At 40.2% G+C, this 26,661-nt stretch overlaps 2 protein-coding genes across 2 annotated transcripts in view; both read left to right on the forward strand.

Annotated features, from left to right (window-relative positions):
• Nucleotides 1-526: 526 nt before the first annotated feature.
• Nucleotides 527-3,575, forward strand: LOC137500573 (uncharacterized). Its single transcript, XM_068227501.1, has 3 exons — nt 527-553; nt 826-1,087; nt 2,621-3,575. Exons 2-3 carry the CDS (start codon nt 829-831, stop codon nt 2,839-2,841), a joined length of 480 nt encoding a protein of 159 aa, XP_068083602.1. The 5' UTR covers nt 527-553; nt 826-828; the 3' UTR covers nt 2,842-3,575.
• Nucleotides 3,576-7,628: 4,053 nt separating this feature from the next.
• The window catches only part of LOC136872627 (F-box/WD repeat-containing protein 9), a 244,320-nt gene continuing 225,287 nt past the window's right edge, over nt 7,629-26,661 (forward strand). Inside the window, exons 1-2 of the mRNA XM_068227228.1 lie at nt 7,629-8,036; nt 8,493-8,584. Coding sequence (XP_068083329.1) covers nt 8,531-8,584 — 54 coding nt within the window. The 5' untranslated portion in view covers nt 7,629-8,036; nt 8,493-8,530. The remainder of the gene's footprint in view (nt 8,037-8,492; nt 8,585-26,661) is intronic.

Here is a 26,661-nt window from a genome sequence, read left to right on the forward strand (position 1 = left end):
AATTTTCTTCTCTTGTTAATTTAATATTTAGTGCTTGACAATAATGTATTTTAGTGTACCATTTGCCACCGAGGTAGACACCTCATTTGCAAATAAATAGATTTTGATTTGATACAGCTTCCTGTCAGTGACTAGGAGGCCAGCGCTCCAGCGACATTATGGTGAAACTTTCCAATTACAGCTTTATGCTGGGCTTCACAAGTGATTGTCAATGCCGGTATAGGGAGCGCAGCCTGTATACTACAAGGGTTTGACAGCGGCATAGGTCCTACCCTTCCGAGGGCTCGGCTCAGACTGAATACTTTCGCCCTCCACTCTTGTGAGCGCGCTGTTGTACATCACGTCACTCACCCATAGCCCACGTGACGAATACGGCAGGTCCTATTGGTAGAAACATCTTCCGATTGCTATTGGTGGATTTGAGTTTGACACCTTGGACCACGTGGGACGACCACGTTTTTGACGTTTGTGACATTTTGCTTCACTTTGATTTGGATGCGTATATCTGTTATCTTCATTTGCGTGTTTGAAGAAAAAGTACAAGATATTTGAGGTAAGCATCCTTAAGTAAGTTAATAAGTTGATGTTCCCAAAAATGTATTTTTATTATTTTTGACTGTCACCTTTTTATTACCTTTTTGCATGGTGGTTGATATGATAGTTACATAAGCCTACTTGAAACAGACACCTTAAAATTCAGTTGATGTAATGTTATATTATGTCTGATAAGCCACTATCGTTTTGATAGTATTGATATTAGCAGTAAAAATATAAGCTGATTACAGTGTCCTTAATTATTTTCTTCTATTTCTTTTCATGTCTCAGACCATGCACGAAAAGTGTCAGATCTGTGGAATGTACACAGATAGCGAAGAAGGCCGGCAACAGGGAATCTTATTTCATCATTTCCCTGTTGCTAGACCTAACATTTGCAGAGAGTGGTTGGACGTTGTGGGGGTCGAACGGTTGCGGCAGCTTCCCCCGAAGCAGCTGAGGAACCGCACTGTGTGTTCGAGGCACTTTCGTCACTCCAGCTATCCAGGACCCCTATCAAAGATGCTGTATAAAGATGCTGTCCCGGAAAGAAGTAAGTAGTTGTTATTATTGTTGTTCACAGTACTGGTACTGTGACCTATCACATTTTCCTGTGATTCATTTCAAATTGCTCTCCAGAGGTAATGATCATAAATTCATCAGTGCCAGATGAGGGGGAACCTCGCTTCTCATAATGAAATTTACTATAATGCCTGTCATACCTGAGCTTGCCTTACCTGTAAGTTGAAATGTGTACATTTCTTTGAGGCAGAGTGTAGCTGAAATACCTAACATTTATTATTAACAAAATAGTGCACACATGTGCAAATGTTATTCCTTGTTATAATCCATCAATGGCTTTACGTTGCCTGTATTGTGAAGGCGAGGTTTTTAAATGAGCTCACTATCCTAACTGCCTCTTTATCCGAAAACCATTTGTACCGTTTTGTCCAGGTTAATTTTAAGTTTGTTGTCTTCAGAATATTTTTCAAGGCTGACCATAGTTGCTTGAAGAAAATCTTTGTTGTTAGAACCTATATCTAGGTCATCAGCGTATAAGTACAATTTGGTTGCGTTAAGAATTATTTCTGTAACGTCTGCTGTGGCGATATTGAATAGAAGCGGACTGATAGATCACCCTGTAATACTCCACCCCACTGTTTAATAGTATCTGAAGTTGTTTTGCCATCATGAATTCCTACTTTATTTTGTGACAAGACATTGTTTAGTATTTACCTGCTTGTTACCATCATGTTTCCCAGATCTGTGTACATAATCTGTTGCACTAGAATTCATACAATGGCGCCATTCACAAAAACTAAGTCAGTGGTACTGTACTGTTTAGGGTTATATATATCTTTTCCATTGAGTTGTTGATTACTTTGTATCCTTCATCATTTATTAATTATAGTATAATCATTGTCTTTTGATATGGTGTATTAACTCTACAACTTAGGTCACCTCCCAGAACTACAGGCTCTTTATTTTTCACTATTTTGATGGCTTTCATTATGTGCTGAACTGCAGTGTCCACTCTTCATTTAGAGGATGGTTTGAGGTGAGGAGTTCTGGTCAGTGATCTACGTTGACTTGGTGTCTGCACAGGTGATCCTGGGGGTGCTTGGAGTGACTGGGTTGGCTAAGCAGAGGTGAACCAGGCCCATGCGGGGAGGGGATGGGGAATTTCTAACATTTGAATGTACCATTTTGAATTTATTTCCAACATCCTCTCAGCATGTAGGGGATCTTTTCTGGACTCAGTGAATATAAAATGTGCAAGTACAATTAGGTTTTCTTCCTTAAGTTCAACTGAACATGAATGGAGCAAAAACAGTTGTATGACATCTCTCAATACAGTTACTGTTAATGTATTCAAGTGCTTAATATTTAGGTGGACAATATCATATGCTCAATGTAATTTTATTGCTGTTTTGCCTACTGTAAGAACCATAGAGGGACCATAAGAACCATAATACATGTTTATGAATGAATGACATTATGAGATTTGAAAATCAATACCCTGCATTCACTGTAGTAGAGGAGGAAAAAATGGTACCATTCTTATTGTTTTTTCTTGTGCATGTAGGTGTGCCTGAACACGAGTCTGGTCCTCGGCCAAGGCCTTCAGCTGCTATGACTGCTGCTCCCACCACCTGCACTCCTACTGCCTCTGCTACTGCTACTACTACTACTACTACTATCACCGGTGCTGTTGCTGCCACCACCATCTCCACGCCTGCTGCTACTATGAATAAACTTTTAATGAGTCATCGCTCGTCTGTGCTGACAGTGATATATAACCCTTAGAAAGAAATCTTCCCTTCCTGAGTGGATGTCGTTCATTGTAAAGAGTTGTTATTATGAAGAACTATTGAGGTAATTTCTTATTCTCTTCAGCCTGTGGACTGTAATTGTTGTTTCACTAATTGGTATTTATGTGCTCAGTGTTCTCCCTAGGATCTTTCTAATGGGTGCACCACCCTGCCGGTTTTAGAGACCGCTTGACTAAACCTAGATATATGCTAATTACATAATATTATTAATAGGTACACATTTGAGTCATTGGGTGCTCCAAATTCACCTATAAATACTGTAAATCTGCCAATTTAAATGATAAATCATTACCATAATTGCATCAGTTACATCGGAGATCAAATGTTTAGCTTGACCACTATGTAGTCGCGAGCAGGGGTCTGGATTAGCGTGGAATCGCATGCGAGCCCTCTATTCCGTATGACATCACAAACCTGTATGGCAGTCCACATGTCCACAGCAACCGAGTGGGAGGCCTAAGTCCAGTGTTACATGATTTGGAAGGAGCAATAGAACACTAGACGTTCAACGTACTCTGTTATAACTTGTTCATGATAATAACATTCAAATAGTTCAATTGTGCAGTTAATATTTACCTGTCTGATATTATTGTTAACTCCCTGAGGGGAACGAATTGAAATTTATATTCATATTGAAGTTTTACGTAGTATTCCCCGCCCGGCTACTCATTCTTGCCACCCGCCTGACAAACATTTCTGGGGAGAACACTGGTGCTAATGTTATTATTGTTAATTTTACATTCAAATGAAGCAATTTCAGTTTATGAATGCTAATGATTGTTTAGCAATATATTTCATTTTGTATTACAAGACACCCAACAAGTAGGCTGTGCAGTGTGGTCATGTATCTATGAAATTGCGCTTGGGCAGTGGTGGGTTCGAACCCCACTGTCAGCTATCTTGAAGATGGTTTCCCTTCTTTGCAGTAGGCAGGCAGATACTAAGGCCATACCGTAATTAAGGCCACAGTTGCATCCTTCTGAGGCCCATTCCATCATTGCCATGAATCGGTGTATGAGCCTCATAGGCAAAAAAATGAGATCATTATGAAGCCCAGAACATCATTATAATTGTTCATAAAGGTGGAAAAATGTTAAGTTCATGTTCAGTGTTGTAATTCAAAATATGCCATACATCTGCATGTTTCAGACCCCCATTTGTCTTAATTGCATTCATAACAACTTTTATAAATTCCTGCCCTACAGTTGTTATATAATCAAACACTTTATTTAAACTTCATGGGACATGTATTATTATCATTAATATTAGTATTACTATTAATATTATTATAGGGAGATTAAGTACAGCATGAAACATATCTGCTAAATGGGAAGTGAAAAACTGTAATGTGGAGTTATTTTCAAGAGCAATGAACCTTTCAAACATGTGGTTTACTGAACTCATAGTCTGTTCCTTTATATGAGATCATCATTTGTATGATAATATTCAAATACTGAAGTGGAAGTGTCGTGTGATATTGTGTGAATGATTTGTGTAAAGAAGTCATAGTTTTGGTTAAGCATCCATTTCTATCAAAGGAGGTTTCACTGAAAATCTTGTATTTTGGAGAACATTTCTCATCAGAACACAGGAAATATATTATGCTCTCTCCTCTCTTATTTGCAGTTTGTATGCACATCCTCCTATACAAAAGTATGTACTGGTATGTATGCAATGTCCAAGTAACTAAATTAATATTTGTGAATTTTGTGATGTTGGTAACCCATTCACTTGATGTGATGGTAACAGTTCTACAAACTTTCCTTATCATAGTACTGGGCAAGTTGGCCGTGCGGTTAGGAGCGCACAGCTGTGAGCTCGCATCCAGGAGATAGTGGGTTCAAACCCTACTGTCGGCAGCCCTGAAAATGGTTTTCTGTGGTTTCCAATTTTCACACCAGGCAAATGCTGGGGCTGTACCTTAATTAAGGCCACAGCTGCTTCCTTCCCATTCCTAGGCCTTTCCTGTCCCATCGTCGCCATAAGACCTATCTGTGTCTGTGAAACGTAAAGAAACTAGCCTTATCATAATTGTTACCCTGTGGGTAGGGGGTGGGCAACCACGCAGCCCTTAATTGAATTTTGGCATTGTTTCCGCTTACTTGTGCCAGGCTCCCCACTTGGTTGGCCGGGTGGAGTGCATGCTGTCAGACCACAGATCAGCCTACTCTGCAACCACCAACATAGATTTCCACCTTCGATATACAGTAGGTACAAATGGCACTGTCTGAAGTGAGTTTCCACTGTCTTCAACAGGCATTTTGTCTAGATCACAGCAAAGGCCCTTGCACACCATAATGTTGTGGAAGTAGCAGCATATTGTTCATAATACTGAACTAAATTAGCATACAATTCCTTGGACATAGCTCTTAATAGGCAGAGCTATGTTGTGACTTGGCATGGTAATGTTTTGTGCTGGATCAGCTGCCATATTATTGTACGTAGATCCTGATGCTACATATTTCTGTCCATTTATTGGAACTCCTCTCCTGCGGATGGACTGAAAGGAAGCATTATTTGTACCTCCTGCATGTTGTAAGAGGGAACAATCACAGAATCTGTAAGCGCTCTCTTGTCTTTTAAACCAACAAACATATTCATGATTCCATCTTTTTCCATGTAGCAGAAAAATTTAGATATATCCTACTGTCACATAAAATAGAACATTTTTAAGTATTGTAAATAGTGCAGATCAATGAATACACGGGATGCATACAATTTTGTAGCTTGACATTGTTTATCATCTAAATGCAGATGACTGATTGAATGATATGTTGTGTTTTGGTGCAGTATGTAGGAACAGAGTATGTGCTATCATGTCTTGGTTTCTTCAAACACTACTCTGCCAGAGATTTGCCATCCTCTAGTAGATGCAAAAGAAGTACAAATCTCAATATTTCTCAGTGTGTGGCCCTAGGTGCCTCTTTTGACAGACTGAAAGATGTATCATATAGTAAGTTCCTTGGGAAAATACAAATGGTGTTGCTGAAAACTTTTGCAATGTCAGTGCAACGTTAGACTGCAATAAGAGAGAAAAGTATTATGTTGTAACTTGTTAGTTCCAGTCTTTCTTTCCTAAATGAATGATTTTGTATTTGTGTTGTATTGCATAGTTTTCTGGCTGATGAATATTAATTGATGATTAACACTGCTGAATGTAATGTCATGAGATTATGATATACTATGATCACTAAAACTTTTGTGCAAATTTCTACACAATTTTATACCTGTAACACTGTGGATAGTAGGTAGAATATAGCTCCATAAACCAAAAGATCATGTTTCATTTCAATTTATCTTTGAATCCTACAAACTCCCTCCTTATCATATGAGTTTCCTTTCATCATTGTGGTTCCTGTGTATGGTTTTCTTTCTTACATTGTATTTATATTTTATTTCCTGTATAAGTGGCATATCTTGATACTATTGACTGTTACGGTTGGCTTAAGTAGCGTTAAAGAGGACTGATGTACGAGGGGATGTTAGTGTCTATTTCTGTCATAGGTCTTAATCTGAGATAGGGATTGCCAATCCCACTCACCTTCTGGTCACTTCCTTCCTCCCTTTGTGAGTTAGCTTCCATTTTCCTCAGCAGAAACAAACAAAAGCAGCACAGGCAAGGCCAGTCACTCCCATCCTTCATGGCTTTGAGAATTAGTAAAAGTAAAATATAACTCCATAAATCAAATAATTATAATAAGCAGCACAAGCTGGTAAGCTTCTTTTCTCCAGCAAAAAATTATTAATAATAATAATAAAGCACAGGTCAACCTCCAGGTGTATTGTTGTTCAGAATGCAGTATTTCAGAAAAAAGGTAACAAAGAAGGAAAGAAAGAAAAAATATGAGGAAAAAAAAAGAACAAAAATATATTTAATACAATATTTAAGAGTGGGGAGGGGGGGGGGCGAGAACCTGGGGACCCTCCGCGCGCTAAACGATTTAAATCGCCCGCCCGGTAATTTTAGTTCAGCCCTGTGCTCACTAGAGGCGCTATTGTGCAATTCCTGGCGATCTTTGCGCAGCCGTTGCGTACAGAAGTGAAATATAACGTTGAGAGTCATCTCTTACTCATTCTCTTTGGTATACTACGAAGCACTACAAAGGCAGTGGCAAAACTTATGCAAAGAGGCTAGACCACTCTTTGGACAAGGCGCCTGTTATTTTGGCAAAGAAGAAGTCCATTTGGATATTACTGATATCTTTGGAAGTGCCCCCTCTACATCCCCCCATATACGTTGCTCAGATATTTCTTTCCATCTGTCCAAAGTCCTACACTCTCACATATATCCACCCCTCCGTCGTTCCCCTGCCCTTTCCTGCTTGTCCCTTATATGTTGGCCCGGTGTGTATGTTTTGTAGAAGTCGCTGAGACGGCCACTCTAGCGTGAAGATTAGTATACCTTGTGTCCCTGTGCTTTTCCTATATCTCCTAGTCTTGTATACGTATTTCCTCACTCTCAATTGTCTAGGTGATACGTCTTTTCCTGAACTACTTCACGTGCTTTGAACCCATTTTGTGAGTCTGCTGCATGGTCTACTTCCCTCAATCTTCAAGTACTTCGTACTCAGAAAACATTGTCAACTGCATTGGTGTACTACTTTATTGAAATTTTGTGCGTGTGTAGAACTAGTACAAATATAATACAGTATTGTGTCTGGGTGAAATAACGAGCCCAAATCAACTTCACTTAAAAAAAAAAAAAAATATATATATCTTTGGAAGTGTCTAGGGCAGGGCTGTACAAAGATGGTTGTCAATTCTCATTGTCGTGTAACTCGTGGGGTAACTTGCAACTGGATTTCTGCAGTTGAGATCTTCACGGATTCCGCATTGAACGTCCAAAATAATTGACAACACTTTCAGTTTTGGTTATAACATATGCAGTTCATCAACCATATAGCTGTGTAATAACTTTTTTCTTTAAAGCACTGTAGGTGTAGAATGTCCGTCTTATTGCTGCGAGATATATGACAGTTGTGAGCGGTGAGACATTTCTTTGTATAATGCGATTGTGTCGTTGGATAATATTGCTACGATGAAGAGCAGAGGTCTGTAAAATCCGAATTCATGGTCATGTCTGTGGCCTTAAGCTGAGTTGTCAAACTGCTATTACTGGGCAACGGACCATGAACTGACATTTTTATGATCCCAGTGGATATTTCGTCGGTAAGTTAGACTTTAGAGATCATTTAATGTGCTCATGAAACAGTTTTGAGTTTATGATACTGTCAGTAAATAGTTTTAGTTAGCATTTCCATGTTTCTTTCTACTGGTAGGTGGTCGGACCTTATATGGATGTGGGCTTGAAATCGCACCTGTGTGGGACAGATTCCGTTATGGTACTTTTCGGTTGAGTTGTGTCTACAACGATATTAAGCGTTGTTACCTCAATAGGAAGTAAAATTCGAATAGGTCTAGAAATTGTTGGCGATGATATTACTTATGCTAAAAAGAGCTATCCTTGTTTATTTGCTGACTTTATTGTACTATTGTGGCATTATTTTCTACAATTTTGTGTAACTGTTCATAACATATGATTTGGATAAACGAAAGGCTTGCTTTTGTTAAAAATCGATGTAACTTTTTGTTCACTTCTGACATTTCTGTATTTTGCTCCTGAAGATGCTGTATGTGCCTGAGAAGTGCCGGCTCTTTTGAAAATGGACGATAATATTATAGATGAGCTGCATCCAGATACTGCTGTGGAAGAAATGGTAAGTTATAAATCCTAGATTAATGAAAATCCCCTGCTGGAGAGTGTAGTGTTTACACTGCACTGTCTTCTGGTGTATGGGCTAGAGCAATTTGTTACTTTCATTGTCCTGTCTGTCTCATCCTTGACTTTGACAATATGAAAGTGACTGAGGAATGAGCGATGCTAGTAATAACATTCCTTATGCAGCCAGTTCCTGTTATGAATGGTGTGAAAATATCGCTCATAGGGTCGGTTAGTGCATGCATTTCAGTGGACTTGGCAGGCTGATGTGCAGTAGCAACTACTGGCTCGGGGAGGAAAGCAACGGGAAACTACCTCACTCCTCATTTCCCTAGTACGCCTCTTCAGTGGCGCCTAGGCTATCTGTTGATAGCTTTCAGTGGAACTGTGGAGGATCAAACCAGCCTTCGGGCTGAATACCCAACATACATACAGATTAATGAAGTGATGCAGATAGATGGAATTGGATGACTGACTGTAGAAGACGTGTGTGTGTGTGTGTGTGTGTGTGTGTGTGTGTGTGTGATGGGCATCAAAGTTCCCTTGGTTTAAGGGTTGACCTAACTGTGGAAATAACAAATTCATTAATTGCTGAAACCTTTGATGTTATATACGGTAATTAGGTTCATATACTGTACCCAATTCCCAATTCTTTATTTGTATCCGGGAGGTAGTGGGTTCGAACCCCACTGTCGGCAGTTCTGAAGATGGTTTTCTGTTGTTTCCCATTTTCACACCAGGCAAATGCTGGGGCTGTACCTTAAAGCCACGGCCGCTCCTTTCCCATTCCTAGGCCTTTCCTATCCCATCGTTGCCATAAGTCCTATCTGTGTCTGTGCAACGTAAAGCAAAAAAAAAAAAAAAAATCTTTACTGGGCTGTATTATTGACAAAAGGTGGGCATAGTCTTACTGTTGATCTACAGGAAAGAAATGAAAGGTGATTGTTTCTTGCTTGACCCAGGAAACTTGGTTCAGAGGTTTTTGTATTGAAACAAATTGAAATCCAATTAGTACATGTCAATGTTAGGGTCTGAAGTGCTAATGAGCTGTGCTTGGACATAATTTGTCATATGGTGTGTGAATGTTTAAAGAAGTTACGTGTTAGATGTGTTTTGAATTTGTACTAGAGTAGTTATTGGTTTGATGGTACTTCCGTAGAACCTTTCCAGGTGAAAAAGCAAGTAAAAATGATGTGAAACGATATACAAAGTAGTGCAGAGGAGAGATCCTTCCTTTATGCTTGTCAGGGTCCCACAACCCGCCCGTGGAAGTATTCTTACTTACATAGAAGAATTACTAAATGAAGAATTAATATCTCAGATTTACAACCATTTTTAGTGTTTCTGTTGGCTGGCTTGGGTCAGTTGTCAAGAAGACTAATCTTCTGCAATGACTGCCATGTTTGTTGATCGTAAGAAATCTGTGAAGTTTCAAATTGTCATTGTGTGTGCCCTAACCTTCCTTTTTTTGCTGCTTTCAGTTTTTATTTTAGCAGGACTCTAGGGAATGCTAGAGGCCTGTTGGCTGCTTTGCATCCCTAATCTTAGGGATGAAGCCCCCAGACCCCCTTTGCTTGCCCAGAGGCGAATGGTCTTGTCGCTAGCTGAACCTAACCAGTCCACCCCAATGGACTTGTCATTAGTTGGAGTATTTTGCAGGACCTAACCAGTCCAGACTGATGGTCTTGCCACGTGCCTGGTCTTGTAAAGACAGTGGTCTTGTCACTAGCTCCTAAATTGACAACCTTGAATAGCATGCTGTGATGTTTTCCGAACTGCTCCATGTTGGATCTCTAACCTACCTTTTCTGAAGGCTCAACGGTATCTTTACTGTTGGTTTTGTACCCTTCTAACTACTATTTTAAAGGGTCAAACTTGTCATCTTGGGTTTAGAAAGCTAGTAGTCTACATTTTCTAATGTGTGAGCTATATAGCCTGGCAGTGTACCATATGGTATTAGACCTACTCTGTTGAGGAAAGTAGAAGCGAAGGAGGGAAAGGAGAATGTGATAATTTCTTGTTGGTACCAACAACTTAAGGCAGGCAGGTATAAGTACCAACAGTTGGGGATATTGGGATCTGGTAAATGCAGCACAGGTAAAGTTTTAGGAAGTGGAGATTATCATTGGAATACTGTGTAGGAGGGATACTGACTGGAAGGTGATTGGGGATTTGGATGGGATTATGGAGTGCGTATGAGAGAAACTGGGAGTGAGATTTCTAGATTCTAATGGGTGGGCAGGAGATAGGGATCTGCACTCAGATGGCTTTCACTTAATACTGCAGTGGTACGTATAAGTTAGGAAATTTGTTTGGAAGGGTTATAGCGAGGTACATTCGGGGAAAAAGGGGTGGTCTAGAGAGCAGTGATATGGGTACAGGGATCTGGAAGTCAAGTAGGGATGACATGAGAATGTTAGTGTTGAACTGTGTAAGTATTGTAAAGAAAGGAATAGAATTAAGTAATTTACTAGATATACAGGGTGAACAAAAAATGTCGCACTTGGTGGTCGGCATGCGATTCCTCATCGCATTGCAAGACAAAAGTTTCTGTAGCCATATCGAATCTGGTGCTGTTGGTAAACAAGTCGAAAATGAGAAGCTGGCTACACTGTCACATCCTGCAGCGCATCGGAATGTAATAGAGAAATGTGCATCATCCCGCTCTACCGTACCCGCCGTCGCAGCTCACTGAGTAGACGGCTGGGGTATCAAACCCACATGCACCATGGAGCTACGGCTTGAATCTACGTCAGGTTTTTCCTTTTTCTTTTGTGTGTGTAACGTCAGGTCCCTAGTTCCCGTCGTGTATCCACGTTTGTAACCATGACATCCTGTTGCCACATGACATTAGTCGAATACATGACAGTGTGATCCATTCAACTGAATGCATGAGTCGACTAACCATGCAGTGCACAACCATAACTGGTCCTGTCAAGTGCATGTAGGGTGGCTTCCTGATGGAGTACACAAATGGCGAATACGTTGATATGCTTTTAGTGTTGAGTGCATCCGATAACCAAGCTTCTGCTGCTGCTGCTGCTGCTCGTCAGTATGCAGCACGGTACCCTCAAAGGTGCCATCACTATAAGAATGTTTTTCATCGCCTTGAGCAACGCCTGCGGGAAACCGGTAATCTTCGTCCAGAAGTAGTGGACAGAGGTCGTCCAAGGACTAGACGTACTCCACAAACAGAGTACGACATTCTTGAAGCCATTCACCAATCACCTCGGCGAAGTACCCGTGATATTGCAAGGCAGTTCCAGGTATCTCAAACACTAGTTGTTGATGTGTTGCACGATGAAAAACTGCAGCCACATCATTTACACGTTAACTCAATAGCAGCGACCAGAAGACCGCATTCAACAAGTACAGTTCTGTGAATGGCTTTTGTATCAAGTTGAAGATGAACATTTTGTAAAGAATGTGATATGGAATGACGAATGTTGCTTCATTAAAAATTAAATAATTGAAGTTCAACCAATTCAATACATAAAAGAAAGAAAACTACATTTCTTTCATTTTCTTTCTTTTATGTATTGAATTGGTTGAACTTCAATTATTTAATTTTTAATGTTAATAATTTCAATACGGAACAATGAAATTTTTATCTTTGAATGTTGCTTCACTCGGGAAGGTATTTTCAACCATCACAACAGCCATTATTGGTCTGACCACAACCCACGTCACCTGTGAATGTGGCTTTCAGGGATGCTTTGGCATAAACCTGTGGGAGGAGTGCTTTTAGGCCCTTACCTAATGCCGGACAAGTTGAATGTGCCCTGTTATCGTACGTTTCTGGGCGATACTTTAGAAAACGTTCCACTTGGTGTTCACCGACAGCTATGGTTTCAGCATGATGGTCCACTGTCACACTTTGGAATGACTGTGCATAACTGGGTAAATGAAGTTTCCAGGGAAATGGATTGGTCGTCGAGGTCCAGTGTTCTGGCCTCCACATTCCCCGGACCTTAATCCACTAGATTTTTATTTGTGGGGACACTCAAAGAGACCTGTTTATAGTACTCCATCTATGGATGTACAAGACCTAATAGCTCGCGCGCATGCTGCATCGGCAATGGTGGATGCAGGTGTGTTGCGTAGGGTCCGGCAAAATATGCTCCAGCAAGTGGCGAAGTGTTTGCAAATGCAAGGTGTTCGCTGTGAACATCTACTATGAAGTGAACGTTGCTCATAAGTGTACGTACCGGCTCTGTGAAGATAAGACTGGACGTCACATGTACACTACGGAATTATTGTGTGTAGCATAATGGGCAATCCAGTGTAACTCGTGATGTGAGTATAATGGTGTGTCAGTGTGCATCCAGTCTACTGCAGCGACGTCACGCTGAGAGCAAAGCAGGAAAGACGGTAACATTTCTCGCGCTGTGAAGAGCGCGCATCATACAAAATGTATTTATTTACCATCGAGAGACCTCAAATATGTTACTATTGTCAATTTATGTAATGAATGCCTTAAACATAAGCGTTATAGCTTTAGTAGTTTGTAATTTTTGACATTTTCTTGGACGTTTTTCTACGTAAATATAAGAGAATGTTCTTCCTGTTTAATTGTTTTAAGCGAATATAAGATCTTGTGCGCGCTAAGGTTAAAATCACTTCTCGAGGAATTTTCACTTCTGGCGGTAATTGCTTCATGGTTCTCTCTGTCAGTTTTTCAAACATGCAGGGTTCCTAAGGTAATTACCGTGAAGGTCATTAAATTATTTTTCCAGTATATTTGTAACTTCCAGTAAATCGTCACTGGGACTCATTAAATTTCCTCTTGACACACATTGGAGCCAGTCTGGTTGTTTGTTGCTTCTGGCTGCTGAACAATTGTGCCTAAGTGGGAATACTTGTTGCGAAACTTGTGAGCGATATAGCCAGCAATGTATTTCAAGCCTTCCTGAGTAATTGTTTCTTTTGATAGCATATCATCAAAAGCTTCAAGCAAATTTGTGTGTTCTGGAGTCATATTAAAATATGCCATGTCCACCTCATTTACACTCTGATATTCAGACTGAACGAAAACATTAGCATTAATTTCATCTTCTTTGTATCTCTGTCCGTTTTCATCATCCAAGCTTTTGCTTAGCAGAGCCAGCATGGTTTGTGTAAAGCAATAATCGTCATCCTAGCCATCATCATTAGTAAATTGTCACAATCATGTAGTGGTTTAATTGAACACGATTCGTTGTTGTCCACGGTATTCTTATTCTGAGTAAACACAGCAGCAGAATGCTTACCCAGAATGTACCATCTTAATCTATGTTTGAAGTCCAAGGGACTTGGATGATCATGAGGACCTCCCATTCCTCTTATATATGAAAAGAAATTTTCAACAACGTCCTGATTCAAGCGATATGTTAATATATACTCCAGGTTGTATTTAGAGACCAGGTACCAATACATTTCTATCAGGGACTCATTGTTAAGTAGGATTCCTTTCTGGAAGGGTAACAAAGACGTATGCTTTCCAAAAGTCATTGCTAACACTTGTACTGTCACCGTGCTTGAAAGAGCAGTCTGGTTTGTCAAATCTGTGCCAAAAGCATTAACACCCGAAGGGGCTCCAAATTTTGCCCACGAATTGAAAAGATCAAACCAGTCATTGAACAGCTGTACCAAGAGAGCAACTTGTTTCCAGTTAATATCTGGCATCAAGCCATGGCTGCTACAATATTCTATCGCTTTTGAGACTGTCCTAGACAATAACTGAGCAACAGGTCGTACCTTTTGTCTCTGAGATCCAGACACGTCTAAATGGTACCTAGTAACCTTGTGAGCAAGTGTTATTTCACTACTTGATGCGCACGGCAATTTTTCAAAAGCTGATCTGTCTATTACTGCGCCATTCACATTGACACGTTGATCAATAGATGATTTCGCACAAGCTTCATTAAATGCAGCGCATCTGCATAAAACAATATTTTCAGTTACTCTTCACTAGGATGATGTATAAAACACTGCTTATTGTATGCAATGTTCAGTCCTGAATAAAGTTTTATATTCTCACCACCCATGTCAAAAGTTATGGCAAGAACAGTGAATTTTACAATGCTTAGTAAAGCTAAAGGTTCCACCTATTCAATACGTTATCGTAATGGTCTATTTAGAACATCACATATTTATTTAACTTATCATAAAATACATGTTTGTGCCTCGGATGAGTCCCGTATCGTTATTTTTCGTCACTACCTCCCCGTGCCGGGAGTGGGTAATTTGCGCGCCTGCTGCCTTCCTTCCTTTTCCTTCAAAAAATAACGATACGGGACTCATCCGAGGCCCAAAGATGTATTTTATGATAAGTTAAATAAATATGTGATGTTCTAAATAGACCATTACGATAACGTATTGAATAGGTGGAACCTTTAGCTTTACTAAGCATTGTAAAATCTTGAGTCAATACGGACAAAAAATGTTTTTAATACTATATAAAAGAACAGTGAAACCGATATTGTACAATTCTACCAGTATTTTGCGGAAAATTTCTTGCGTCATCACCTGATCAAATTTGTAATAGGTGGGTTGTTTCCATACTTTAACTAAGTCTCTTGCTATGACAGTTTGACAAGTCTTATGTGGCCCTACCCTTTTTTGCAGTTTCTTATCGATGCAAATTTCATTCGATATATACATTTCATCAAACACCAGAACAGTTAAACGCTCCTGACTACTTATATCCTGGGCCTTGGTTTTCATTAAAACAAACACATCGCGTAGTATACCCTGTTCTACATTGAAACATGTCGCCCATGTGCGCAATGTTGAAGGAGCAGGAAATGGGTAATGATGTGCTCTTAGGTAACGGTACGCCTTTGGACAACACTTCACAATGATATCGCTGCTGCTATATCGTCTGAAGTCCAACAAACTCTTTTACTTTCACTTTTATTTTCACGGTTCATTAACATTATTTGCCCTGGAGAAAAGATATGTCCGAATATTGAAGCTATTCTCTCAGAAATGTCATTTGCCTTTTTTAGTTGTTGTAGTAATTCCCCTTCATTCATCAATAGCTGTTCACATTTTTTCCGTTAAGTCACTATTTTCTCTTACCAACAGTAGGATCTTGCTTCTCAAACCTTCCAGTTCATTAGTGCCGTTGTAGTCCTCGTTTGCTTCAGTTCCATCTTCCCTAAAATCAACATAGACACGTTAGTTATTCTTTCAATTGAAAAAAAAAAGTGGGAATGTTACATTTAAACATGTATTTATTGTACTGTATTTCTTCATTCACCCGTTCAAATCAGCAGTCGGCGATCTTAGAAGCTCAGCTACATCCTTATGTCGATTTCTCTGTTTTGCCCTCTCAACCCTCCTGTCATTATTAGGAGTTAATATATTTTGTGCTAGTGGTAAATTCTCAGTGCGACCTGCATCCGGTTTTAAATTACGGCTGTTTTTATTCCAATAATTTAGTAGTTGTTGTCTTAGAGGGATTTCAAAGCACGTCGTAGCAAAATGAAGTGAGCAAACTCGACCTAAAGCAATAAGATACTTTTGTATTAATTTAATACAGCATATATTGAATAACGACTATAATTTAGCGTACCGGTATTTTATAAATACGTACCATGTTTCAAACTAAATTTGTCATTGCGCTGACATGCGTTTTCCCACAGTCTGGCAAGGTCTTCATATTTTGGAAATGAAAAATAGTTTGTCTGATCCTTTGGTTTTTCTGGAGTAGCTTAAACAACCTGCTACTGCACAGCCCGGCATTCTCAAAAGTTTGATCCGTGTACATTAACGAGAATACTAACAGAGCTTCAAATTATATATGGCACGTATTTCAATAGATAACGCAGGTTTATCACACAAAGGATACAACAGCAGCAAGCCACGTGGCCGTGGAGCCGGTTTCTCGCAGTGCTCCCCGCGTGACGTCACCTGCGCAGAAGCAACGCGTTTTTGTCTCTGTTACTGACACACCATTATACTCACATCACGGTGTAGCCTACCTACTGTACTGTATTGTATTTCCTTGTATTGCATTGGATAGAGACGATGTTACTGTACCCACTATTATGTTCCTGTATTAGCTTTTTTTTTGTGCCATGGATGAAGCAATTTGGTCGTTTACGTTTGTAAGAAGTTCATATTATGTTTGAATGTTCAAATAAAGGTAACTGTAATGGTAAGACAGAACATAGTGTATTGCATAGTGGAGGTGTACATTGGATACAATTTTATACATTAACTGAAAAAAATTGGCGCGTACACACAACCGGCATTTATGGCATTACCTTGTCTCACTGAGCTAATGAGACAGCTTTGGCAGAGTGCCGGATTCATGCTATCTGTGCTTGGCCTCATTGCACGCCGTTACAGCATTGCCAGAGCCTCGTTTCTTAACTCGCATTTCTATTGAACCTATTGGTGGGACTAGGTTTTGCAAGCAATTGTTGAGGAATGTGAAAACAGTTTTTTTTACCTTTAACCCCTCAGCGTTGCAGGCATTTAAAGAGCTTCCTACCCCACGGCTGGATGAGATTTCAACTACGCGCGTCTGAAATACATTGATTCACTTAAAGTGCTACTACAAATGTAAGAGTAGCACGATATTCATGAAATTTGGAATTCCTTATGATAGAACTATGTACATGCAGATAATTACATAATTTTTTCACTATCTTAGTAATTTAGTTTCGTGTGATAGTTCGAAGCACTCTTAGAGACAGAGACCCACGTCACACTCCTGGCAGCAGTACACCGATGGCTTCTTTTTGCCGTGTTTTAAACACATGATAAAACGTCTCGAGGTTTGGATTTCTCACTCTTTGGTGCTAATTTCCTGATAAAATGTCTTTCCTGCAACCTTGGAACTGTATTATCTGATGTGCGCCGGCCTTGAATATTTCGTTCCTTGCCCGTGCGAGCGTATTTTGTAAACAAACCTTCCACCAGCTGAACCCGGTAAGATAACTGCTCAAAGTTTGTCCCTGTGACTTGTCTGAATATTATTAGAGAATTTAGGACGGTTGCATTGAGGAGTCTTATGAACAGCTTTATATACCATTTAGTCGTTCTCTTTCTTTCAACCAAAAACATATGTAGTAACTGGTCCTTGAGATCAACACCCCCCCCATGCCATAGTTATAATCTATCGCGCATAAAGGCTTTACTGTTTCTTTCCCCCCCTTAGTAACACTTTTTGTTTCTTCATTGTGGTACGTGGACACAAACATAACATTTTTTTGTCACACCATTTTAGCACAGTGACGCGACCAGAATACCTAGCTATTATTTCCAAGTTTTTTTCTTTTACTTCCTTGGGAACGTTTTTTCTGTTAAGTTTCAGTGTCCCAACATAATCTGTTGAATGATGTTTTAGAGCCCTCACTAATTCTGGACTGTTGTAGTAATTGTCCATCCATAAGGTGTGTCCGCGGCCTAACAAAGGTTCTAACAATTTCCAGACAATTGCTGCAATTTTCAAGGTTTCTGGTATGATGAGAGTTCCTTTCCCTGTGGATACAAGAAAACACCACAAATAACCAGTACTTGATTCACACAGTTCAAATGTTTTTATACCAAATTTTCAACAGAGTCAGACTTTTATCAGTAGCAATATTTTGCCGTGGGAGTACAGGGACTGAAATTTATTATTCAAATGACACAGAATAGGATGTATTTTGAACAATTTTGGAAGCCCTTGGTATGTAGACAAGCTGTTGTCTATAAAATGCAAAAACCTACGTATCAACCTGCCCCTACTTATGACATCTATATGACCCTGCTCTTCAAAAAATAAAATCGAGATGTTGGCTTTTGTACAATGCCCATCAGCAGAAATAAAGCTAACACAGTATAAATTTCATTTACTGTGACAGGCGTCCAGCATCGAATGGGTGACCGAAACGAAAAAAAAATTTCCGCGAGCATTTTGATGTTGCTCCGCATACCTGTTAGTTTCTTTCACAATTAACTCTACTACACTAATGTCAAAGAACGTTTCAAAATATTCAACAATTTCACTGATATTTTTGTGCACCACCTCTTTGTCCGAATTATCCATAGTCTCCCTCACAAAATTTCCAAGTACTGGTTCCTCCTCATCGTCACTCTTCATTTACCACTGCATCCGCCACAGCCAAATCATCTATTTCATTATCACTGTTGCTAATACTGTCACTACTACTTCCGACTAAACTTAATTTAATTTATTTATTGACTTGTTTTACATGAAGCCTGCTGTTATGCCAGGGGCTGCCTGGCCGAGGCGGTAAAGGCATGCTCGGTTCGCCCGGAAGGACGTGGGTTCGAATTCCGGTCAGTAAGTCGTAAAATTTAAGAAACAAGATTTCCACTTCTGGAGGTGCATATGGCCCTGAGGTTCACTCAGCCTACACCAAAAATGAGTACCAGGTTAATTCCTGGGGGCAAAGGCGGCCAGGCGTAGAGCTAACCACTCTACCCCATCACGTGCCGTGGTTAACAATGGTTGAAGCCTTTGCCTTCCACCCCTCCAAGGGCCTTCATGGCCTGTGCGGAGGTGACTTTGACTTCTACTGTTATGGCAAACCATCTTATATATGTTATATTGTACAAACTACAGAGTATTAAGTTTTTAATTATAAAATTAAACTTAAACAAAAGGTAAATTTCTGAGAGTCACTATTAAAAAAATATTAAATACTAATTTCTTAAGTCTATGTACCATTTATAACAGATTTTAAAAAAAAATTCTACTATGTATGTCTCTAATTACAGCCGGAAGGGAATTCCAAGAGCGTATGGTTTCAGGTATGAATGAGTTGCCGTAACCGGTCGTGTGGTAAATTGGGAAGCTCAGCAGGGAAGAGGTTTCTGACCTTGTAGGTATACTATTTGGAGATACGTATTTAAGATCCATTCTCAGATAACTTGGTGTGTGTATATGGAGAATGTTGTGAACAAGCGAAACATAGTGAAGGTTTCTTCTCTCCGCCAAATATAACCACGACAGCTGTTCAAGACAAGGTAATATATGACAATACCTGGGCATATTTAATACAAAACGGATGCATGTATTATAAGCCTGCTGAAGTTTAGTGTTAAATGTGGTGTTTAGGTTGTATGTTATGTCACCATAATCGAAGATCGGTAGAATTAAGCTTTGAACAAGTAACTTTCTCGTATTTAGTGGAAGGAGATCCCGTAAACGTTTAAGAGAGTGCAAAGAAAAGAATACTCGTTGGCATATTTTCGTTGTGTGCTCTGTCCAGTTTAAGTACTTATCAAAAATGAGGCCAAGGTTTTTTACAGTTTCGTTTATTTGTATTGGTGTTGCGTGGAATAGGATTGGGGGAATTTTAACACTTTTCAGTTTGGTATGATTAGTTTTGGATTCTATTATGATTGCTTGCGATTTGAGTGGATTGACTTTAAGAGAATTATTTTTAGTCCAGTCTTTTATATTTTCCAGGTCATCGTTTAGTTTGTTAATGTCTAGTTGGATGTCTTTCGGGTTTGTATGTATATAAAGTTGAATGTCATCTGCGAGAAATGGTATTTACACGTTTTTATATGTTCTGGTAGGTCATTTAAGTACAGTGAGAATAGCAGTGGCACTGGAACACTGCCCTGAACTACGCCAACCTCAGTTTGTTGCCAGTGTGATACTTTCGTACCTGCTGACACACACTGCTGGCGCCCAATAAGAGTGCAGCCACGTCAGTGCGCTTGAAGAAAATTTTTGTGCTTGTAGCTTAGCTAATATTTCCCTGTCCACACAGTCAAATGCTTTACTTAGGTGTAAAAGTACAAGGATAGTCATTTGTCCGTTGTCCATGCCTGCTTGAATGTCATTTGTAACTTTTAGTAGTGCTGTGGTATTTGTCAAGTAAATTGTGTTTGTTAAGGTAATTTGTTATCTGCTTGTGAATGACCTTTTCTAATATTTTACTAAGACAAGGAAGTATGCAAATTGGTCGAAAGTCTTCGGGTTTTGTTGGATTATCGATTTTTCTTATCCGCCGTATTATGGTACTTTTCCATATGTTGGGAAAGATTCCTGTCATGAGTGAGGTATTTATTGTTGGGAGAACAATTTCAGAGAGTCTTTTAATTAATGTCAAATTTATTCTGTCACATCCTGTAGCCTCTGACTTTATTTCACGAATTGCTTCTCTGGCGTAATTAAGAGTTACATGTGAAAAATAAAATTCCTCCCATCGTGTTTTCTTTTGGTATGTAGTCTGTCGATTGTTTCCCTTTTAGTTCGTTTGTCTGTGAATTTTCTGAGCAGAAATATTTATTTAATTCGTCTAATGGCAAGTCAGTGTTGTTTTCATCAGTTTTATTTTTTGTCAAACCAATGTTCCGAAGAATTTTCCAAACATTGTCAGAATTGTTATTTTTTAAGATTTAATGTGTGTTGAGTATCTTAGCATTCCTGATGGTCTGAGTTGTTGTGTTACGCAATTTTTTGTACTTTTCGAAATTGTCTGCGGTTGGATTTTTTCTATAATATTTGTAAGCTGCATTTCTTTCCTCCATTTTTGCCCGTATGTCTTGCGTCAGCCAAGGTGATGGTTTTTGTTTCACTCGCGCTGTCCGTATGGGGGCGTGTTTGTCATACAGTCCTAAGAGTAGTTTGTTAAACAAGGTTATTTTGTCGTTAATGTCATGTACGAGCTGTATGTTGTGCCACGGTGTTTTGAGTGCGTCCTCAATGAACGTCTCTTCGTTTAGGCTTTTGAAGTTTCGATAAGAAATTAATTTAGGCTCATATTTGGGGCATTTCAGTGAGTAAGTTGCGTAAATAAAGTCATGTTGGGAAATTCCGGGAGCTGGCTGTGTCCGTAAGTCTGCATTCTATCAGTATTGTTTGTAATAATTAAATCCAGTAGTGTATGGGAAGAAGTTGTGTGGTGTGTAGGATTTAGGGGAAGGATCGTCATATTGAGTGAGGTAAGTATGCTTTTGAGTCGTCTAGATTCAGCAGAGTCACATTTTATCATGTCAGAATTAAAGTCACCCGTTAAAATAACATGCTCATACCTGGTTAATAGGTCCTGTTGTGCTTCCTCCAGGTCTTCGTTATATCTTGTCTTCGGTGCACGATACACAACACCCAGTAAACACTTAACACTGCAAATTTTTAATTCAATAAATAGGAACTCCAGCCTGTTGTGAAATTCACTTGGTGTTTTGCGTAATTCTTTGAATTTCATATCTTTGCGTAGATATGTCCCTACGCCTCCCCTACCTTTTTCTACTCTATCGTTATCAGCGTGTAACCTTCCATATGTACTAGTGAAGACGGGATACTTGGTTTCAACCATGACTCTGATATTAATATGGCATGGAAGTTGTTGTTAGAGAATATGTCTGAGAATTCAGTGAAATGGGAAAGAAGGCTCTGGGTGTTCACGTGGCCCACCTGCAGAGAGCCTGGAGGTACAGGAGGAATGTTGCTGGGGCAGCCAGCAGTGGTTTGGGAAGGGGTGGTTGTAGTTTGACCGGTCTGCGTTTGGGGAGGGGAGGTTTGCAGGCTGTAATTAGAGACATTTGTTTCCTTTAACCTAAGAAAAGCCAACTTGACAGATTCTAAATGCTAACTGAACTAGTTCCCTGGAATTTACAAATCTAGGTATTTTCCTATTGAATTACAGTTATCGCCTAGTTTTAGCTTAGGCTCATGATTAACTGGCCGGCCCCGTGGTGTAGGGGTAGCGTGCTTGCCTCTCACCCGGAGGCCCCGGGTTCAATTCCCGGCCAGGTCAGGGATTTTTACCTGGACCTGAGGGCTGGTTCGAGGTCCACTCGGCCTACGTGATTAGAATTGAGGAGCTATCTGACGGTGAGATAGCGGCCCCGGTCTAGGAAGCCAAGAATAACGGCCGAGAAGATTCGTCATGCTGACCACACGACACCTCGAAATCTGCAGGCCTTCAGGCTGAGCAGCGGTCGCTTGGTAGGCCAAGGCCCTTCAAGGGCTGTAGTGCCATGGGGTTTGGTTTGGTTTGGTTCATGATTAACTAATGCTGTTTAGTTCTTGGCGATTTGTGACTCAAATTTTCCTGTCACCTTGTATCACTGTCCCGTCCTTCAACCACGTATTTTTTACTTCGAAATTGCCTCCTGGAGAAGCTGTAGTCTCAGGGGAGTGAGATCTTCTCGACTTTCATCTGAATTATGCAATATTTCAAGCTCATTACTGTCAGTCAAACCACGGCTGGAGCTAGCCATTGAGCGCGACCTGTCACACGGACTGATGAAGCTGCAGCGAGACCGAAAGCAGCAGGGGGAAGCTGAATGAGGGGAATAACATTTATGACAAAACGAACCAACTCGATACCTATTGCAGATAAAAGGTTGAGGCATCATCTTTTAAATGAGATATTTACCATGCACAACTGGTTCTCGTATCATATGACAGAAAGCAGCACTAACTGATGCCTACACAGAGCGTTCGTGCAGAGTTTAGAAAATATTACAAGCCGAGAAATAAAGTCAAATATAATAAATAAACCACACTCTCAATGTACAAATAGAGCAAAGAACATCACGCGAAAAGACATACTTCTCAGATTATCATTTCTTTTTATTCTGTGGGAAAGAATGAAGCAAACAGAAAAGAAAAAAGTTAGTGCTCGGACTTACTTGATGAATATTTACCCTTGAAAAAGCAACTACATTTTAACGATCTTCAATTCTTATTTTACAACACTGATAAACTCCAAAATTTCTTCTTGGAATCAAAACTCTTTGCGCTATAGTCGTAAATGCGAAACCCCGGTCTAGGAAGCCAAGAATAACGGCCGAGAAGATTCGTCATGCTGACCACACGACACCTCGAAATCTGCAGGTCTATACCACGTATAGAGGTCGGCGGCTACGGAAGAAAAGAGGGTCCATACCACGTGTAGAGGTTGACGTTGAGGGGTTAAAGGTGGTAAAGAATGGTAAAGGCCCACCATATTATCGTCGGCTGTAACTCGATCCGAGTATATATAATTTCTTCCTGCATAAAGTGCGCAGTTCAACTCAGTTTATGGATGTGTTTGTGATGGCTAAATGGACCAATCTTGGCATAAAACATGCGCCCACACAAATTACGTTGAATGGATGCAGGAGGGCGGGGTTGTAATTGACGGAGTTTTCTTGCTTGTCACTTGGCCTCTTGATGTTTGCGGCATTCTCTTTAAAAAAAAGTTGACAGAGGTGGATGTAGTGTTCCGCCACAGCGAACGGTCCACAGCACATTCTTCCCATGTCTATATTTATACCAGTTGTCTTCATGATGCGTTTCAGCTGGTCCTTAAAATGCTTAAAAGGGGCTTCATGAGGTCTACTGCCGGAGCAAAGTTCATCCTAAAGAATTTGGCGGGGAAGCCTGATATTACTCGTGCGGTGAACGTGGTCTAACCATTTCAGTTGACGAGCGATGACTGTTGCCTCAATGCTATTTAACTGCGCTTTGTTGAGAACTTCAGTGTTGGTCACATAGTCCTTCCACTTGATATTCAAGATGTATCTCATGTTTTGTTGGTTGAAGCGCTCAAGTTTTTTGATATCACTGTGATAGTGTCCAAGTTTCACAGCCATACAGTAGTGTGGAAATGACAACAGCTTTGTACACCACGAGTTTGGCATGCAGTTTTAGGTCGTTATTCATGAAGACTCTTTGCATTAACCATCCGAATGCTGCATGAGCAGCTCCAATTCTTTTATCTACATCTTGTTCGCAGGTACACCGTTTAGACAAGATGCTTCCATGAAAAGTGATCAACCTGCTCCAGTGTTGTGTTTAAGATGGAGATAGTGAACTCAGGAAGAGTTAATCCTGGGACAGGTTGTGCAACTACCTTCGTTTTTTCACATTAATTGGCAAGTATTGTATTGAATAGGTTGACCATTTTAATAAACTTAATTGTTTTAAGATAACCACATTGAGACTCGGGCAAAATCCTGAGATAACTTGGAGCCAGTTTAATAGAATTCTTGCGAGAATTTTACCTGCAGTTGACAAATGCGATATACCACGGTAGTTCCCACGTATGCTACGATCACCTTTCTTGAAGATAGTGATGGTAGCATTCTTCAAGTCGTCAGGTACTTCTAGAGTTTCCCAAATCAAGAGGGTGAGTGTGAAAAGTTTAGTCTTAAAGGGTATACCTCTATTTTGTATCAGTTCCAGAGGAATATATTTTCAGGACCAGGAGCCTTTCTTGGTTTTAGTTGATTGAGTGCTTTGTTGAAGTCTCTGTATATGGGTGGAACTGCCATTCATGATTGTTGGGGCTGCTGAGGGACATTACGATGAAAGTCCTCGGCGACGTTGTAGGCACGATTTAGAATCGCAGCGATATGTTCCTTCCAATGCTCTAAAGTTTCTCCATTGCAGAGGTTATGCCGAAAGTTTTTAGCAGCGCATAAATCGTAATTCTGAGGACAATGGGATTATTTTCATTTGAAAGAGTGATGTTTTTCGACCTTGGAACATGCGCGCGCAACCCCTCCTAGCGGTAGTTCCTCCACAGCTAGGGAAGAAAGCACAGGCAGTGCTGAGTCAGACACGGTGCAAGATGGATCTGTCGTGTCGCGATTTTCATGCAATGATTTTTTATGATTATAAAAATAAATTAAGTGCCGAAGAATGCCATTCTTCTTTTCTGCATGTTTTTGGTGAGGTTGCCCCTTCTAGAGGCACAGTTGGAAATTGGTTTCGCGAGTTTTCAAGGGATTGGCAGTCAATTGAAGATGAACCTCGTCCCAGTTGCCCAGCGACAGCTGTGAAACATTGATGAACCTCGTCCCAGTTGCCCAGCGACAGCTGTGAAACATTGATGCTGTGAGGGAAATGATCAAGGCAGATCCACATCTTACATTTTGTGACATTGAAGGGACCTTAAATATTGGGTCAGGAGCAGCGCAGACCATTGTTCACGATTATTTAGGCCTTACCAAGAGATGTGCCCGTTGGGTGACACATTCCCTGACAGAAAGCCAAAAGGGGGAGAGAGTGGACTGGTGTCATTTCATGCTAGAAAAATTCAATGGAGGCCTGAAGGTACCTACAATATCATCACAGGTGATGACACATGGGTCTACCATTATGACCCTGAAACGATGAGACAGTCTTCTGTGTGGTGCTTTCCAGGGGAGGAACCACACAAAAGTTCGATGAAGAAGTCGGAGTCTGGAAAGAAGATGGTGGCAACTTTTTTTAACGAAAATGGGCCATCTCACCTCTGTGACCTTACACACACGTTGTACAGTCAATGCTGAATGGTAGCCTATGTGAATGACTGTCTTCCCAAAGTCCTCGCCACTTGGAGGTCACAGCACCCAAAGTCCAAGAGTGGGCACCTTCTGCTGCATCACGACAATGAATTTGCAGACAGGGCTGCCAGAACAATGGATTCTTTGGGAAGGGAAAAAGTGCGAGTGTTACCTCATCCCCCCCTATTTACCTGACCTGGCCCCATGTGACTTCTTTCTGTTCCCTAAGACCAAGGAAAAAATATGTGGGCAGCAGTTTTCGTCAGATGAAGAGGCCATTGCAGAATACGAGAATGCACTAAGTGACATCCCGAAAGAAGCTTTTACTGAAACATTTTCTAAGTGGTTTCAGAGAATGGAAAAATGTATACGTGCTAATGGAGAGTATTTTGAAAAGTTGTAATTGTTGTTTCGCAAATAATTTTCTTTTCACACTCTGCTAAAAACTTTCGGCATAGCCCTCGTGTCAGTTAAAATGATGGAATTGTCAGCAGTCTTCAATGACCCCGATGAAGACAGAATTGGACCATTTTGCAGGTCACGGGCATCAGATAGTCTTTGCAGTTCTTCAGCTTTTTGTTGCCACCAGTTATTCTTGATTTCCCTAATTTGTGCCTGACATTTTTCCTTTAAGTTCCAAGAAATGTCATTTCTTCACATTGGTGGAAGGATCTTGAAGATAGGATAGATGGGCTTCTCGTTTGGCATTGATGAGATACTTAATTTCTTCATATTATAACAGAGAAGTAAAGAGACTAAAGAAGTTCAGGTTTGAAAGAAATAGAGTTAGAAATGGCTGTGGAAGTAAGGACAAATTGAAGGAACTTACTAGGAAATTGAATCTAGCAAAGAAGTCAG

This window comes from Anabrus simplex, chromosome 4 (genome assembly GCF_040414725.1).
Source record: "Anabrus simplex isolate iqAnaSimp1 chromosome 4, ASM4041472v1, whole genome shotgun sequence".
Classification (NCBI taxonomy): Eukaryota; Metazoa; Arthropoda; class Insecta; order Orthoptera; family Tettigoniidae; genus Anabrus; species Anabrus simplex.

Bases quoted from the DNA above. Each gene is read 5' to 3' on its own strand.
- LOC137500573 (XM_068227501.1), top strand. From the start codon at position 829: ATGCACGAAAAGTGTCAGATCTGTGGAATGTACACAGATAGCGAAGAA. The intron at 1,088-2,620 runs GTAAGTAGTTGT...TTGTGCATGTAG, and splicing joins AGATGCTGTCCCGGAAAGAA to GTGTGCCTGAACACGAGTCT.